Source organism: Thunnus albacares, chromosome 17, assembly GCF_914725855.1.
Source record: "Thunnus albacares chromosome 17, fThuAlb1.1, whole genome shotgun sequence".
NCBI lineage: Eukaryota > Metazoa > Chordata > Actinopteri > Scombriformes > Scombridae > Thunnus > Thunnus albacares.
This window is the reverse complement of record NC_058122.1, coordinates 29,759,611-29,778,112: the sequence shown is the minus strand read 5'-3', so window position 1 is coordinate 29,778,112 and position 18,502 is coordinate 29,759,611. Positions and strand designations below refer to the sequence as shown.

Sequence of the window (18,502 nt, the reverse complement as noted above, 5' to 3'; positions counted from 1 at the left end):
ACTTATTATTATTTTACCTTTTAATTTTTTTACCCGTTTATTTATAATAAACTGGTCATTTTGCTCTTGCTGCTTCAGTCCCAGCAGCAAGGGGGTCGGGGGTACTGCAGAGCTGACATGATCAGATGATTAACTGATTAGTCAACTGTCAGAAAACTAATTGGCAACAATATTGATAAATAAATTAATTCAGTTTTTAACACAAAAAATGGCAGCAGCTTCTCACATGTGAATATTTGCTGGTTCTTCTGTTTTCCATGACAGTAAACTCAACATCTTTGTGTTTGTGACAAAACAAATCATCTGAATATGTTCACTTGGGCTTCAGGGAATAATGATTTTGTATGAATTATATGAATTTTATGCACTGAACAATCAATGGATTATGGAAGACAATAGTTACAGTCCTCCTATGATGGAATAATTTAATCTGTCTAAACCTCACCAGGCCTTAACCACAGTGTTGTCACATCATAAAACATATTTATTTGTTTCTACAGACACAGACATGGTGCTGGAGATGCAAGGTCAATTTAGTTATAGGCTTTTATAAGTAAATAAAGTTTAAAAAGGCTGAATAATAATGCATACTGTGACAATGAATCAGTCAGATCAGCAGCTCATTCTGTTCTCAGTTGCAAAATAGGATGTGGTTACAGTGTGGTAACTTCCTGAAGGATGAAGAAACAATAAAGATCTGCAGTCAAGACTTCAGTTTGTTCCAACAGGTATGGCTGTTTGTTCAATTTCTGTTAATAAATCTAACTTATGACAGTTTTATCACAATGTTAAATGTCTGTGAACACAGCTGGAAAACAGAGTTTTTAAAACAAGACGGACGTCCTACTTGTGTTTTGATGTCTCTGCGTTTGTTTTAATGTCGAACATCAACCTAAAACACGACATCGCACTGACGATGATTCATGTGTGTTGCCTGAAAAGTAAAGTAAAACTTAAAATGTGTGATTTACTGACAAAGGGCTGGATATCATTATTCCTCATGAAACCAGTTTCTCTTTTTCATTTTATCATCAGCTGGTAAAATGATCTGAACTCAAAGGTACCACTTACTAGCTTTAACTGACACATTGTGTTCACTGGTGAACAGGAACAAGACAGGAAACCCAGTCACACACACTGATATCTTCCACAATACAGATACAAATCACTTGTGCATTTTGTTTTACGATATACAAGTCACGTGACATTTTACAAATCACGTGTTCCCTGCATTTGTGGATTTTGTGTGGAAGAGTCCAAACAAATAGGTAGAGATTCACAAATATATTTCGATTTAAAAATGCTAAGTTGACGTTGAAATGATGATGTACAAGTTACAAATGATGATATACAAGTTGTAAATTAGAGGCACAGATACAGATAAGAATTACTCTGCATTTATTTGTGCATTGTGTTTTAAAGTTACATAACTTGACATTTGCTTGTAAAAGGTTATGAAACTGTAGTAACACTATAACAACTTTCATTCACAGAAATATTCTCAAAGAATGAAAAGAAGAACCAGAAATAAGCAGATACATTTATCGGTGTCTGTAGTCGTATTAGAGGAGCTGAAACTATTAGAAAATATGAATCCAGCTGCCTACGATGAGTCATCACAGCAGATGACCAGTTTATCTCCTAATATTCACATAACAATAGTATGTTCTTTTGATCATTTTCTGGAAATTTGGTTAAAATTTGAGCTACCTTTCGAAGGGCCATGTCTCTTCACCCACAGGTACTGCTGTGATGAGGTGAAACCTTTAACCGTCCTCGGAGCTGAAGACTCCCTCTGATTTCAGCAGCGATGGCGACGGCCATGGAGCTGCTGGAAGCTTTAGAGGATTTGGGAGACAGGGAGCTGAAAAACTTCAAGTGGTACCTGCAGCAGGCTTACTTCCTGAAGGACTTACCAACGATCCCAAAGAGCCGGCTAGAGACGGCCGACAGGCCGGACACAGTGGACCTGATGGTGCAGACCTACAGCCGGCAGTGCGTGGAGGTCGCCAAGAGGGTTTTAAAGAGGATGAAGAGGAATGATCTGGTGGAGAGTTTATCAAACACAGAATCTGGAGCTGAAGGTCAGTCATCGAAACACATCATGAAGTCTGAGCACTCTCAGAAATGAAAAAACTAATAAATAATATGATTGTTATTTGCTGCAGGTCAGTCAGCTGGTGCAGCACCTGGTGCAGGTGAGCAAGCTTCAACCACTGAACACCTGCTCATCAAAATATTATACATACAGTATATGACAATGGTTGTGAGCTAGACTGCTGTCAGTAAACTGATTATTTCTTAACCTTTGAGGCTGTAGAGCCTGTGGAGCAGAGCAGGATTGACAACGTGGTTTAGAGAAATAAAAAGCTAAATATTGACTACAGAGATAAATACCTGCTAAAGCAGCACTGCCATCTGCCTTTACTCAGGAACAAGAAGAGAAAAGTGAAATAACTATAATGATAACTTAGAGATGGGTATAAAATAATGGCATGAATCAATTATTAGCCATTCTTCTGTCCAATGACATTAATGGGACATTCAGGGTTTATATATATATATTCAAAAAAAGGAAAATAACTAATTTTTTAGGACCGAGCAAAGATTTATTCAAAAGAGTAAAATAGGAAACAGAACAACTCAAACAACACACTCAACACGAGTTCAAGAGTGGATATCATTTAATAATAATGATGAAAAAACATAATTAATATTTCATAACCCAGCTCCTAGGCCATGACAAACGTGGGACACAATGGATTAAATTAAATTAAAGATATTTATTATAATAAAGTAAACAACTGAAGAAATAACTACAAATATGGAGTGAGCTAGTCAGTAACATCAGTAATGTAGGTGTGAATGCATGAACAGTGAAGGCTAAGGTGTTGTGGAGTGAAAACAAAGCTAAAGACAAAGAAGAAGCAAAAGCCTGCAGCTGTTGGCTGGGATGAGTCAAGGTGGGAGAGCTGGCAGCTGTCCTTTATGATATGGAAGGATTAGGCCCAGGTTCTCTGAATCTGGCTGGCTTTATGGAAACAAAACATAATAATAACTGAAAACCACACCAGCATCAATACATTTAAGGTAGGTAAAGCAGGGACAGTCACAAATAACTTAAGTTCCAAAGAAAATAGGTTGATTCACAGTGAACATTGCAATAATAAATAAAATAATGAGAGAACTATACCTGCAACTCGAGCTCAATCTATTATTCGATCATCAAAAAATTAATCAGCAACTATTTGGTTAGTTGATTTTTTTGACTCATTTTAAAAGAAAAAAAATCCTCAAATTCTTTGGTGATTATTTGTCTTCTGCAACTGTTCACAGAATATTTTGGGGGTTTGGACTGTTGATTGGGACAAAACAAAGCATGTCCTGATGTCTGTCACTGCAATCAGAAGAAATGCATCATTTCATACAAATCACAAACACTGATGCTGTAAGAGAAATGTAACACTAGCATCAAGCTAACAGAGATCAGCGGGGAGCGGCTCAACATCGGCCCCGTGTAGGCAGATCGCTCCGTCTTTAGCGGTGCCTGGTCGGCCCTTTGTCGGCACGCTTCTCAGAATGAAACATGAGGGTTTAATGGAGATTTCTGAAAGTCAGAAAGATTTGATGGAGCAGAGGTTTGTGGTGTCAGTTTGTCATTGGAGCAGCTGATAAAAAGTTCAAACTGGGACATTTAGTTTGTAGACTACAACCTCAACTCGTGAGGAGTCACCACAGTGATGGAGGTGTCTACTTCCAACTACAACCCTGATTAGTCAATAGACAAAACAAAATCATCACATTATTCAATAATGAAATAATCATTGGCAGCAGCTCTAGAGGGAACATTGATGAATAACACAACATAGCTGATAAACATGAAAACATATAATGTGACATAACAACAGACAATATTAGCAATTTAAAAATGCTCCTTAACACATGAATTATAAATCATAACTCAAAACAATGAGTCACAACATGGTCAACAATAAATCTGTCATCAGCACAGTAAAAAGCATAATGTGACCCACTGATATGTTTCTTCCTCTCTCAGTGGAAGTCAGTGATGTTGGAGAGACTTCACAGAATAAAGAGGCTTCATCTGTTCAGCCACAGACTGATCTCCTTCCTGACCTCCCACCTGTCAGCAGGCACACTGAAGGTAAAGTTCTTCTCACAAACAACAAAAAATATCCAACCATCTTTACTACTGTTACACTTTTGCATATCTACTGTTCTAAAACTGAGCTGTGGGTAATAGTACTCATACAAACTTGTTTTTTGTGCAGGAAATATCAATCACAACAGAAAATACTAAATAAATATAATATAACAATAAAGAATATACTGTGGGAATATTCCTGGATCTCAAAAAAATGTTTGATACTGTAGACCAGGACTTACTACTGAAGAAATCAAAAAGATATGGAGTTAGAGGGGTAGAACACTCCTGGTTAAGTAGTTACCTGGAGAAAAGGTATCAAAATGTCCAAATAAATCATTTTAAATTCACAGTTATTGAGGGATACCTGCGGAGTTCCTCAAGGCTCAGTGTTAGGCCCATTAGTATTTATTTTGTATATTAATGACACACACACACACACACACACACACACACACACATATATATATATATATATATATATATATATATATATACGTACATACATATGTATATGAGTTGAATTTACATGGCTATAAAACAAATTGTGATGTAAAAAAAATGTTATGTTTCAGTAAAAGAGGTGCATTTATTGAACAACTCCAGTGAGGAACTGAACACATGCAGCACACTTGGTGAGTCTAAAAATAATTCACTGAACAAATGTGAAAATGTCTGATTAGAAAGGAACATTGGCATGAGTATGATCTGCTGCATGATGCTGCAAATGTGTTGCTAGATGTTTCCTCTTGTGGTAAATCAACCGCAGCTGCATGTTACTGTGTTGTCAACAATTTTCCTGCTTTCCTAAACAATACTTCAAAACCTGAAAATGTTTTGTTTTCTGTAAAATAAAATCTAAAACAGCAAATCTATGAAATTGAGAAAGTGGAACTACAGAATATTTTTGCTGGATAAATGACTTAAACATGCTGAGTCACAACATGGTCAACAATAAATCTGTCATCAGCACAGTAAAAAGCATAATGTGACCCACTGATATGTTTCTTCCTCTCTCAGTGGAAGTCAGTGATGTTGGAGAGACTTCACAGAATAAAGAGGCTTCATCTGTTCAGCCACAGACTGATCTCCTTCCTGACCTCCCACCTGTCAGCAGGCACACTGAAGGTAAAGTTCTTCTCACAAACAACAAAAAATATCCAACCATCTTTACTACTGTTACACTTTTGCATATCTACTGTTCTAAAACTGAGCTGTGGGTAATAGTACTCATACAAACTTGTTTTTTGTGCAGGAAATATCAATCACAACAGAAAATACTAAATAAATATAATATAACAATAAAGAATATACTGTGGGAATATTCCTGGATCTCAAAAAAATGTTTGATACTGTAGACCAGGACTTACTACTGAAGAAATCAAAAAGATATGGAGTTAGAGGGGTAGAACACTCCTGGTTAAGTAGTTACCTGGAGAAAAGGTATCAAAATGTCCAAATAAATCATTTTAAATTCACAGTTATTGAGGGATACCTGCGGAGTTCCTCAAGGCTCAGTGTTAGGCCCATTAGTATTTATTTTGTATATTAATGACACACACACACACACACACACACACACACACACACACACACACACACACACATATATATATATATATATATATATATATATATATACGTACATACATATGTATATGAGTTGAATTTACATGGCTATAAAACAAATTGTGATGTAAAAAAAATTTTATGTTTCAGTAAAAGAGGTGCATTTATTGAACAACTCCAGTGAGGAACTGAACACATGCAGCACACTTGGTGAGTCTAAAAATAATTCACTGAACAAATGTGAAAATGTCTGATTAGAAAGGAACATTGGCATGAGTATGATCTGCTGCATGATGCTGCAAATGTGTTGCTAGATGTTTCCTCTTGTGGTAAATCAACCGCAGCTGCATGTTACTGTGTTGTCAACAATTTTCCTGCTTTCCTAAACAATACTTCAAAACCTGAAAATGTTTTGTTTTCTGTAAAATAAAATTTTGACAAACAGCAAATCTATGAAATTGAGAAAGTGGAACTACAGAATATTTTTGCTGGATAAATGACTTAAACATGCTGAGTCACAACATGGTCAACAATAAATCTGTCATCAGCACAGTAAAAAGCATAATGTGACCCACTGATATGTTTCTTCCTCTCTCAGTGGAAGTCAGTGATGTTGGAGAGACTTCACAGAATAAAGAGGCTTCATCTGTTCAGCCACAGACTGATCTCCTTCCTGACCTCCCACCTGTCAGCAGGCACACTGAAGGTAAAGTTCTTCTCACAAACAACAAAAAATATCCAACCATCTTTACTACTGTTACACTTTTGCATATCTACTGTTCTAAAACTGAGCTGTGGGTAATAGTACTCATACAAACTTGTTTTTTGTGCAGGAAATATCAATCACAACAGAAAATACTAAATAAATATAATATAACAATAAAGAATATACTGTGGGAATATCCCTGGATCTCAAAAAAATGTTTGATACTATAGACCAGGACTTACTACTGAAGAAATTAAAAAGATATGGAGTTAGAGGGGTAGAACACTCCTGGTTAAGTAGTTACCTGGAGAAAAGGTATCAAAATGTTCAAATAAATCATTTTAAATTCACAGTTATTGAGGGATACCTGCAGAGTTCCTTAAGGCTCAGTGTTAGGCCCATTAGTGTTTATTTTGTATATTAATGACAAACACGCACACACACACACACACACACACACACACACACATAAATATATATATATATATATATATATGAGTTGAATTTACATGGCTATAAAACAATTTGTGATGTAAAAATGTTATGTTTCAGTAAAAGAGGTGCATTTATTGAACAACTCCAGTGAGGAACTGAACACATGCAGCACACTTGGTGAGTCTAAAAATAATTCACTGAACTTATGTGAAAATGTCTGATTAGAAAGGAACATACTTCAAATTTATGTTTCATGGGTGTCCACAGATGTGGTGATACCAGTACCACAGCCTCCATGCTCCGACACATTGCTCCACCTCACACTGCAGTCTGACCTCCAGAATCGGTTTAAGTGTGCACAAGAGGTGTGGACTGAGAGGCAGCACAGCGTGAACATGGAGCTGTTCGTCACAGACAGGCAGGACGGACATGCTAACATGACATCAGCAAAACCAATTAAACCCTGCGACATCTTCAAACACCTCTCCAAACAAGGCACAGCTGTAAGAACAGTGCTGACCAATGGGATCACAGGTTTTGGCAAATCATTCCTTGTGCAGATGTTTGTGTCAGACTGGGCTGAAAAAAAAGCAAATCAAGATTTGCATCTCGTGTTCCCATTCACTGTCCAGCAGCTGAATTTCTGGAAGGGAGAGAAGTTTCATTTGGCAGAGCTCATTCACACATGTATCCCAGAAACCAACAGCATTAAGGAGGAAACTCTTAATGACATTTTCACAACATTACAGAGCTCCAGAAACGCTGACAACAGTGAAGTCAAGCTTCTGTTTGTGCTCGATGGACTAGACAAGAGCTACCTTCAATTAGACTTCAGGACCAAAGCAAATACCTGTCTGGATGTAACAAAATCCACCAGAGTAGAAGACCTGTTGACAAACCTCATCAAGGGGAAACTGCTTCCCTCTGCTCGCCTCTGGATAACCACACAACCTACAGCAGCCAATCTGATCCCTCCTGAGTATGTCGACATGGTGACAGAGGTCAGAGGGTTCACTGACCCACAGAAGGAGGAGTACTTCAGGAAGAGATTCAGAGATGAGGAGCAGGCCAGCACTATCATCTCCCACATCAAAACATCACAAACCCTCCACATCATGTGCCACATCCCAGTCTTCTGCTGGATCACTGCTACAGTTCTGGAGGATGTATTGAAAAGCAGAGAGGGAGGAGAGCTGCCCAAGACCCTGACTGAGATGTACATCCACTTCCTGGTGGTTCAGATCAACCAGGCAAAGCAGATGTACAGCCCAGACAAATGCATTCAGTACATTCAGTCACTGGCTAAACTAGCTTTTCAGCAGCTGCTGAAGAACAACACAATCTTCACCGAGGGAGACCTGAAACACAGTGGCCTTCATCTGAGAGCTGCCTCAAAGTACTCTGCAGTGTTCACTCATATCTTCAAACAGGTGAGCAGCCAGAGGAAGTACGAGAACCAGAGAAAGATGTTCTGCTTCAATCATTTGAACATCCACGAGTTTCTGGCTGCGGTTCATGTGAAAATATCACTCTCAAACTACAACAAGAACGTGATGCCCGTGTCACGAGTCCAAAGCTTGCAGATGTGTTTCAGAAAAACATCGACAACAAATGTCCACAAACTTGCAATGAACAAAGCCTTAAAAAGTCCAAATGGACACCTGGACATGTTCCTCCGCTTCCTCCTGGGGCTTTCACTGCAGACCAATGAGACTCTCCTACAAGGCCTGCTGATACAGACAGGAAGTAGCTCACAGACCAATCAGAAAACAATCAGGTACATCAAGAAGAAGATCAGAGAGAATCTGTCTGCAGAGAGAAGCATCAATCTGTTCCACTGTTTGAATGAACTGAAAGATCATTCTCTAGTGAAGGAGATCCAACAGTACCTGAGATCAGGAAGTTTCTCCACAGATGAACTGTCTTCTGCCCAGTGGTCAGCTCTGATCTTCATCTTACTGTCATCAGAAAAAGATCTGGATGTGTTTGACCTGAAGAAATACTCTTCAGAGAGAGCTTCAGAGGAGGCTCTTCTGAGGCTGCTGCAAGTGGTCGAAGCCTCCAACAAAGCTCTGTAAGTGTTTGGGAGAGATCAACTTAAATGTGATGATTTATGACAAAATGTCACAGCTTTTATGTACAATTCCAAAAGTCCTGCTGTAGAAACCAGCAGCATGTGTTTGGCTATAGTTTATAGTTTATTTGGGGGAATACTACAACAAAGCCTTCTCAGAACAAACTTTTATCCAGAGGTGGAAGAAGTACTCAGATCCTTTACTGCGGTAAAAAGTACCAATACAGCAATGTAAAAATACTCCATTACAAGTAAAAGTCCTGCATGAAAAATCCTCCTACAGTACAAGTACATAAGTATTATGAGCTTGATGTAGTTAAAGTATTGCAGTAAAAGTACATAAGTATTATGAGCTTGATGTAGTTAAAGTATTGCAGTAAAAGTACATAAGTATTATGAGCTTGATGTAGTTAAAGTATTGCAGTAAAAGTACATAAGTATTATGAGCTTGATGTAGTTAAAGTATTGCAGTAAAAGTACATAAGTATTATGAGCTTGATGTAGTTAAAGTATTGCAGTAAAAGTAGTGGTTTGGTCCCTCTGACTGATATATTATTATATATGACATCATTAGATATTAGATTATTAATAGTGAAGCATCAGTGTTAGAGCAGCATGTTACTGTTGTAGCTGCTGGAGGTGGAGCTAGTTTACACTACTTTATATACAGTTAGCTAGTTTAGTCTCTAATCTTTGATTTTTGCTGAAATATTGGATCATTTGAACATTTATTGAAATGAAAGCATGTGAGAAGTTTAGAGGCAAAAATCACTATTTGGTGGAGCTGTTAACAACTCATAGACATGTGAAATGTGACCCCGACTACACACTGCTTTTTGTAAGACGTCAAAAGCCAAAAAGGTTGGAAACCACTGGTTTCATCTTTAACAATGTGTTGTATTTTAAAAGCTTGTTATATTATCCATTGTGTCAAATCTTCATCCGAACTAAGTAACTAAAGCTGTCAAATAAATGTAGTGGAGTAGGAAGTACAATATTTCCCTCTGAAATGTAGAAAGTAGCATCACATGGAAATACTCAAGTCAAGTACAAGTACCTTTAAAATTGTTTTTAAGTACAACACTTGTGTAAATGTACTTGGTTACTTTCCATCACAGCTTTTATCTTATTATGGCTGGGCCACATGAGTACATTTTCATTCAGTTTCAAAAGGAAAGTTGTGAAATTAAAATGACAGCATGATCCACAACAATTTCAATTCAATTCAATTCAATTTTATTTACATAGCACCAAATCATAACAAAAGTTATCTCAGGGCACTTTTCACATAGAGCAGGTCTAGACTGTACTCTTTAATTTACAGAGACCCAACATTTCTCCATGAGCAGCACTTGGCGACAGCAGCAAGGAAAAACTCCCCTTTAACGGCAGAAAGCAGAACCTGACTCTAGGTGGGCGGCCATCTGCCTTGACCGATTGGGTTGGGAGAGAAAGAATGAGGGACGGAGAGACACAGAGAAGCATAGTAACAACAATAATAACAATAACAATGATGATAATAATTGAAATATGACTAGTAATAGTAATCGCCAGAGTAGGTATGGGTGTAGAGGCAGGACACCCATAGGACCATGCCACCATGGCATCCCTGCAGTCATGTTCCTTGCCGTCCGCAACCAGGGGGCCCAATTCCCTCATCCTGTGAGACGAGAAAGCACAAAAACTCCAGGGAAGAAGCAAAGTTAATTAAAGCTGCAAGCAGCGTTGGTCAGGGCCTCGCACTCTGGCCTGTTGGGATCAGATCATTTTGCTTTTTAAAAATGAGGGATATTTCTTACAAGTGTGGTGTGCTTTTATTTTGAAAGTTTGATTGACAAGATGAGAATTTTCTGCAGGGTGAGACATGTCTGTCTTGCTCACACCTGTGGCATCAAAATCATGCAAGTTTTGGGCCCATTCACTTGAATTTCACTTAGTAAATTGAAAACTCTTAATGAGTTTGTTTGTAAAACAAATTATTTTCCTAATTTTCATCAAGTCTATTTTTAGAAAAGGAAAGACTTTTAACCCACATGACCTGGTCAAAATTTGATTGACATGTGTACTGTCAGGTGTGTAGAGACAATAAGTAACTGCAGCTGGACACAGAAAAATACTCATATATTTGAATGGAGAGTGTGAGCGAACCCACACCTTTTTGAACATTTACTGCTTCCACATAGTTTTAGATACAAACTTCATTTGAACTTTAAATGAGTCACAAGACTTTGACCTAAAAATCTTGACATTACGTGTTTTTTCTATCTTTTATTGTTTTTTAGATATTAGAGTGTTAGTTTTAAAGTCTTTTCTTGCTCCTCCTGTGATTTTACAATGAGTGTGTATTGCGGAATGTTTCACAGCACTGAGGGAGTGACATCACCAGGAGCAGTTGGAGAGGAGGATTTTAGAGTACGCTTCTTGTGAAATCTCCTCATAAATCCCATGACTTTGGCCAAATCTTACATTAAAAATTATATTTTTTTAGTAGGAAATTTCGTTGAGAATCCATTGATACAGGTTTGAAAGTGGTCAGACGTATAGTTTAGTCATCAGAAGCCTCAGTTTGACACAAAGTCCATGCCCATAGATTGCCTCCCCATTGGTTTACATTACAAGGTGTGATGTGGCACTGCAACTTTCAGGGCTTATAAAATCCAAACTGTTCGAGTTATTACAAAGTTTTTAACAACTTTTTTCAGCATAGTGTCATAAATCACCTATTAAAGCTTGAAGCCTATACCATTAATGCTCTCGGAGGAGATAGCATTTGTTCGGGGGCCAAAATTGGGGCAAAGTCTTATTTTGAAAGGCTAATTGCAGACCTCCTGTTGAATTTAGGTCAGTGGTGTCTGTGTATGATTTGTAGGTCTTGATAAGATGAAGATGTTATGATTTCCTAGTTTTTGTCAGTATTTGTGCAGCTGCATTCAGTTTTAAATTTGATTCTTTGTCTTTTTTTGCCTTTATTTGTCAATTAAAGTCCAGAGAGTCATGGGTGGAGAGAGACCAGTGTAGTGCCTCGTAACAAGGTTTTCTTCATATCAGTATACAGTATACAATAAAGCACTTCAGATGCTCATAAAGGAACAATCTATAATCATTGTTTGTGGTTTGCATCTGGATGACAAATCTATACATGTAAATACACAGGCACAATTGGGAATGCTATATGTGCGATACAAACTGGACCTTAAAGTATTAGATTTAAATATTTTATTACAATATATGCAAACTGGACCTTAAAACATTAGACTTGAACAAAATGTAGTAATTTGTTGCATTATGTGCAAAAGTTATATATATATATATATATTTATTTCATAATAGATAATAGATTATTAGATCATTACTTTTTTATCACTTCTTATTACATTATGTGCATTCATTCCAATATGAGTCTCTACAGGGGGCACAGTGAGCTAAGGCTTTTATCAACTTGCTCCACATTGTCTTCACTCTGATCAATCTCTACCATCAACAGAAACTTGTAGAGGAAAAGACAAGCACGCAATCACAGATCTTGTTGTCTCCATGTGATATCACTATAGCCCCAACATGACTAAGGAGATGCATGTCAGCCCTGGTGAAGTTTTGCTATAAGTACAATGTAACACTTAATGCAGAAATATAAATCCAGCTTTACTTTTCTTCAGGCTGACTGGCTGTAACCTCTCAGTGAGAAGCTGTGCAGCCCTGTCCTCTGTTCTCAGCTCCCAGTCCTCCAGTCTGAGAGAGCTGGATCTGAGTAATAATGACCTACTTGATTCAGGAGTGAAGCTACTGTCTGCTGGACTGGGGAGTCCACACTGTACACTTGAAACTCTCAGGTCAGGAGTCACAATTTTTCTCAGCAGATTACTGTTTAAATTCTGCTCTGCATGCAGGGTAACATCAGTAAAAAATAGGACACAATATCTTCTGAAAATCTTTGATAGTGATATGATACCTGAGATCTATACCTTACTTTATGAAATCTTAATATGTTTTCCTCCAAAATCCACATTTAGCTTTTCCGCTGTTACATGTCATAATGCAAGCAGCTTTACAAGAACTAAAACTAACAAAACTTCTGTAGCTTAAGCATCATGTTGTATGCTTCATTGTGAGGTAAGGTTAACTGACATCTTAACCTATATAATTTAATATTTAGTGTAAAACAAGCATTTCTTCTCACTCTGCATTCATTGCTGTGTCTTCAAGCTCAGAAAGGATTTTGTTGTTCATTTGAGTTAAACCAAATGACCAGCTACTAAGTAGATCATCACAGGCAAGCTACTATTGAGTTAACTGTTTGTGATGGTCAATAAAATATATTCTATGTATAAACTAAGGTACATGTTATATGACCATGCAGGCTGTCAGGGTGTCTGATCACAGAGGAAGGCTGTGTTTCTCTGGCCTCAGCTCTGAGCTCCAACCCCTCCCATCTGAGAGAGCTGGATCTAAGCTACAATCATCCAGGAGACTCAGGAGAGAAGCTGTTGTCTGCTGGACTGGAGGATCCCTACTGGAGACTGGACACTCTCAGGTATGGACAGACAACAGACTTGACAACTGACTAGTTAGATCATTTCTCCAAACAGGGAAACAGTTATTACTGAGCACATCAAACCAAATCTGAGATATTGGTGGCGATTCAGAGGTTCAAAACCAGACCAACAACTGTAGCAGCAGCCATGACAGTCAAAGCAGCTGCTGTCCAACAAATGAAGAGACTCTGGTCTCTTAAATATACACATCATCTCTCTGCTCTACTGTGTATCATAAGCAGATTCATAGCCACCCAGCACCACCAGTGTCTGACTGTGTTTCTCCTGCAGGATGGATCATGGTGGAGAACAGAGGCTGAAACCTGGTGGAAGGAAGTGTAAGTATGTTTATTCAGTTTGAGAAGAAAACAACAAATGCCAATTCATCTAGTTACAGTTCAGTTTCAGTTCAATCCAGTACAACCTTTTTATCCTTGTAAGGGGAATAATATAAATCAGTTGGACACACAATAAATAGGAGAAGGAAAACAACAAACAAAAAAATACTGTTTATCACAAAACTAGATACAAGCTTATAATGTTGATCCAGTAATAAAAACATTAATAAATATGTTTTTAAAAGCACAAAGTAATGACACTATATAAAAAAATAAAAGGTCCATTTTCACAGCAATGTTAGAAGTCCATTTAAAATCCTAATATGAAAGAAGATAATGGCTGAAGCAATGAAACTGTAGAATAATGTTATTATTCTTCAGATTTTTATTATTAAAAACCCAATTTTTTGTACAAACTTAATAACATAAACCTAAAAAACATAGGATTAAAGGTAAAAAAAATAAATGTTGTTTCTCTCTCCTTCTTGCTTCTGCATGTTTGTGAGAGGGTCTCATACCATATTATGCAACCTTTTGCCTGAATCTGAAATTGTTTACTTGGCGCATTTTCACAGCATCTTCGCATTGACTTTCTATATAAAGTTATCTGTTTCACTAAAGCAGGAATCAAACCACGACTAAAACTCATTTTGTTAGATTTTTTTGTAGGAAATTCACCTGCACGTTTGATGACATCTTCAACCTGAATGTAAAATGATGACCATGACCAGAGGCCGTGGCCTGATATAAACATCCTTATATGTTGTGTCTTCTTCTCTCCATCAGATGCCTGTGAACTGGAGCTGGACCCAAACACAGCAAACACAGACCTCAAACTGTCTCACAACAACAGGAAGGTGACATGTGTGGAGGAGTATCAGTCATATCCTGATCACCCAGAAAGATTTGACATCTGTCCTCAGCTGCTATGTAGAAATGATCTGACTGGTCGCTGTTACTGGGAGGTCGAGTGGAGAGGAGTGGTTTTTATATCAGTGACTTACAGAGGAGTCAAAAGGAAAGGAAACACTGCTGAATGCAATTTTGGAATGAATGATCAGTCCTGGAGTCTGCACTGCTCTGACGTTACTGACGTTAGTTACTCTGTCTGGCACAATAAGAAAAGCCTAGAAATACACATCCCCTACTCCTCCTCCTCCTCCTCCTCCTCTGTCTCTAACAGAGTAGCAGTGTATGTGGACTGTCCTGCTGGCACTCTGTCCTTCTACAGAGTCTCTTCTGACGCACTGATCCACCTCTATACCTTCAATACCACATTCACTCAGCCTCTGTATCCTGGGTTTGGGTTTAGGTTTGAGGTCGAGCTGAACCCACTGCTTCATATTGAGTCCTCAGTGTCTCTGTGCAAGCTGTAGGAGGGATGAAACTGAATACTTATAAATCATTCAGTCATGAACAGATCATGCACTCAAGCAGGGTAGACACTGTATGATTCATCCCTGACTGATGTTAGAATCGAGTTGAGTTTCAGTCAGATCAGTTGTTGTTCCTGTGCAGTTTGAGGACACAACAACTTATTAATGGATCCTTTTCATGGCAGATATTTTGATTTGGCAGAGTAGGAAAAGTACAGGTGTAAATAATAACTCTAAAGGTGGCTCCATTCCATTAAGTGTCCCAGTAAGCCATGTCAGTGAGTGAACATGCAGATACCTGAAGATAGTGCTGAAACTGGCTGCAGTCATCATTAATGTTATGAGTTCCACCTGTGATTTTCCCTCTTTGACAGGTCAAAATGTCTGTTGTGAAAAAGGGTCTATTACACACTCAAAACCATTTAGATCAATACAGCACCAACAACTCACTTTGTGCTGCCTATTTGCACGTCTCCTCCCAGCAGTTCACCCTGCATGCAGCGCTGCACCACAACACCACACAGATGGGCAAAGTAAATTTCAAGATCAGTAAAATACAAAACTCTCCATGTGCTGCTTGTGCTGGTCAAAAAAATTATTGGTCAAATTATTTAAACTAGTCTGAACTGGCAGCCATCATAGTCTACTCACAGTCCTCTGTGTTCTGGTTATGATTGGACTTAAAGATCCAACATGTTAGAGTAGGCTTAGACATTATCGCTATGACCATAATACCTGGCTTTGACATTACCACTTTATTACCATACCAAATTAAAGTGGAGGGACAAAATGTCTCGCTGTCCCCTCTTTTCTCTTTTCCGGCGCCAGTGCCTCTACGTTATAGAGCCACAATTTCAGGCCCACCCACAATTCAGTGCTACATAGTTCACAGTCTTTTCACATATTTTCAGCAATTATTTTCTAACATGTAAAATGTGTTTAAAAAGAAATCTCTGATTTTTCTTAACATGGACGTTACAATTAATAAAACACCCTGACATGTAAGTTTAAAAGGAGTAGAGCAGATTATAACAAGATTTAGTTACTTAAACACCATTGATTTTTAGTGTGTAAAATCAATCAGCTGATGGACGATCGGTTGGATTTCTGACCAGTCAGAAGTTCTGGCTGGCTGTCTGCAGTTTGAGTAGTTTCCCACAATTCAGCATAAAGTTATCTGAAACAGTTCAGAAGTAAACAACAACAAACACACTGCAGACAAAGGACATGTTGTGTCAATAGAATCTGTAGAAGCCAGGTTCATCCAGGTGATTTCTGTACAAAATTAATCATCTAAAAGTAAGGCTGCCTTTTTCTCTGTTGACAACAACTTTGATAAGAACTTTACTGGAATTGTCAATAGACAAACTGTTCTGGGAGAGGCAGCAATGTTCTGCAAGACATCTAGTCTGCTGGAAATCCATACAAAGAAGAAGAAGAAGAAGAAGAAGAACCTGCTTGGAGATTCTGTGTAAACATTCAGAGGAGCATCACATCATGACGATCAATCAGACGTCCAGAAGGTACAGAAATCATAGGATTAACAGCTAATTATAATATGTGTGACAGAGTTAACACAATGTACACAATTAACAGAAATACACAGTGTCTGCCAGCTTAAACAGATACACACAACATCCACATGTTTGCAGTAAGATTCTTTTTTTGTGTTTCCTGACCACAATTCGACAAAAATATCACAACACTCAACAGCTGAGTCAGATCAAAGCACACAGATATTATACACACACTGCTAGAATCAGAGTAACTCATCTTTCCACTGACGGTCGGGTCTCTGAATGTTACTAAATATTGGTTTATAAAACGTTCCCTGTTGAGCATTATGTTCAGTCGTACTCCCAGTATCTGTGACGGTATTGTGAAAACTTCTCCAGAACGATGTGCTAAGTTTGTGTCATCAGTTTAACTTCACTTCAGAATGTCCAGACTCTGGAAAACAGAGCTTTTAGCTTCCGGCCTCTCCTCCACTTTACATCCATCTATACTGTATATATGTTTGTCTTTGTGTACAAATCAAATCATTCAATCTTTTATAAAGTCTTTTATTTTTTATGTGCAAACAAATAAATACAATAAATAAATCCTGAACATTATCACAGTAGATGAATTTACAGTGAAGACAGACAGATGTGTTGATTATTGATGATCAAAGCACAGCAGAAAGCTCTTCATATCTACATTCAACCTTGTCTTGTCTCCTTGAAATGATGTTCATATACGACTAGATTGTTTTCCTAATTATGCTGCGTTGACAAACATTATCTCTGTCTGGATTATGATCCTATTATACGGCTCAAACACTTTGGTTCAAGTTGGTGAAAGATGGTGGTTTCACTTAAATGTTATTAAACATGTTGAGACGTCTTTCTGTATTAAACAGAGACCAGGATCCTTCTCAGACCTGAACCAGGGGTCCGTTTCACAAAGCAGGTTCAACAAACTCTGAGTCTAATCCTGAACTCTGAGTTGATCTACTCTGAGATAGGAAACTCTGAGTTTCCGGTTCCAGAACAGCTGATTTGAGTCAGTTTATTCAACTCGGAGTAGTTTCACCTGGAGTTAAGCGCGTGCACCACAACTATAAAAAGCCAGCATCAATGGAGCCCCGATTCAACGAGTCACCATGGCAACGGGGAAGAGGAGGGCGGCGTTTTTCACCCCACTAGAACTAGAAATCTTAATCCGATAATACGGCGAGTTTGAACATGTTTTCAAAAAGAAGTGCAACACCGCTGCAGCTGCAAAAGAGAGGGAGACGGCGTGGGAGAACATCGCTGCTCGGGTCAATGCGTAAGTTTAAATGTAGTCCTTTGTAATCACAATAATATTACAGAGGAAAACTGCTTGATTGGTCGCCTATTAATTTATTTCATTTAGGTCCAATCCCGCGAGGGAGAAGCGCACTTGGCAGCAGTTTAGGATGAAATATAAAAACATTGTTCAAACAGGTGAGACCTCGGCATAATCTCATGGGGGTACCTCATTTTGATCATGTTTTACATTGTAAAGTAAATATTAAGTGGCTGTTTGACTGAGCAGCTGTTTTATCCCCAACATAATGCTGGTTTCACACACATAAATGTCTTCTCATCTACATCATGTTCTTTTAAATAATTAAGCCTATTTAAACTAACACAGACTTCTACTCAGCCAACAGAAAGAAGGCAGATGCCCGTAAAACGGGTGGTGGTCCAGCACCGCCACCTCTAACGGAGGCAGAGGAGCTGGCCATAAGCCAGACTATAGGAAGGCCAGTGGCTGGCTCCGACATTGTACAAAAAACTTC

General features: G+C 38.2%; 1 protein-coding gene across 1 annotated transcript; it reads left to right on the top strand.

The window, feature by feature from the left end:
- The first annotated feature begins 687 nt into the window (after positions 1-687).
- Positions 688-17,536, top strand: LOC122966141 (NACHT, LRR and PYD domains-containing protein 3-like). The gene is made up of 14 exons (XM_044330136.1): positions 688-728; positions 1,742-2,084; positions 2,169-2,198; positions 4,058-4,165; positions 4,741-4,800; positions 5,186-5,293; positions 5,885-5,944; positions 6,333-6,440; positions 6,993-7,052; positions 7,143-8,949; positions 12,606-12,779; positions 13,307-13,480; positions 13,773-13,819; positions 14,606-17,536. Exons 2-14 carry the CDS (start codon positions 1,811-1,813, stop codon positions 15,193-15,195), a joined length of 3,600 nt encoding a protein of 1,199 aa, XP_044186071.1. The 5' UTR covers positions 688-728; positions 1,742-1,810; the 3' UTR covers positions 15,196-17,536.
- The last annotated feature ends 966 nt before the right edge of the window (positions 17,537-18,502 follow it).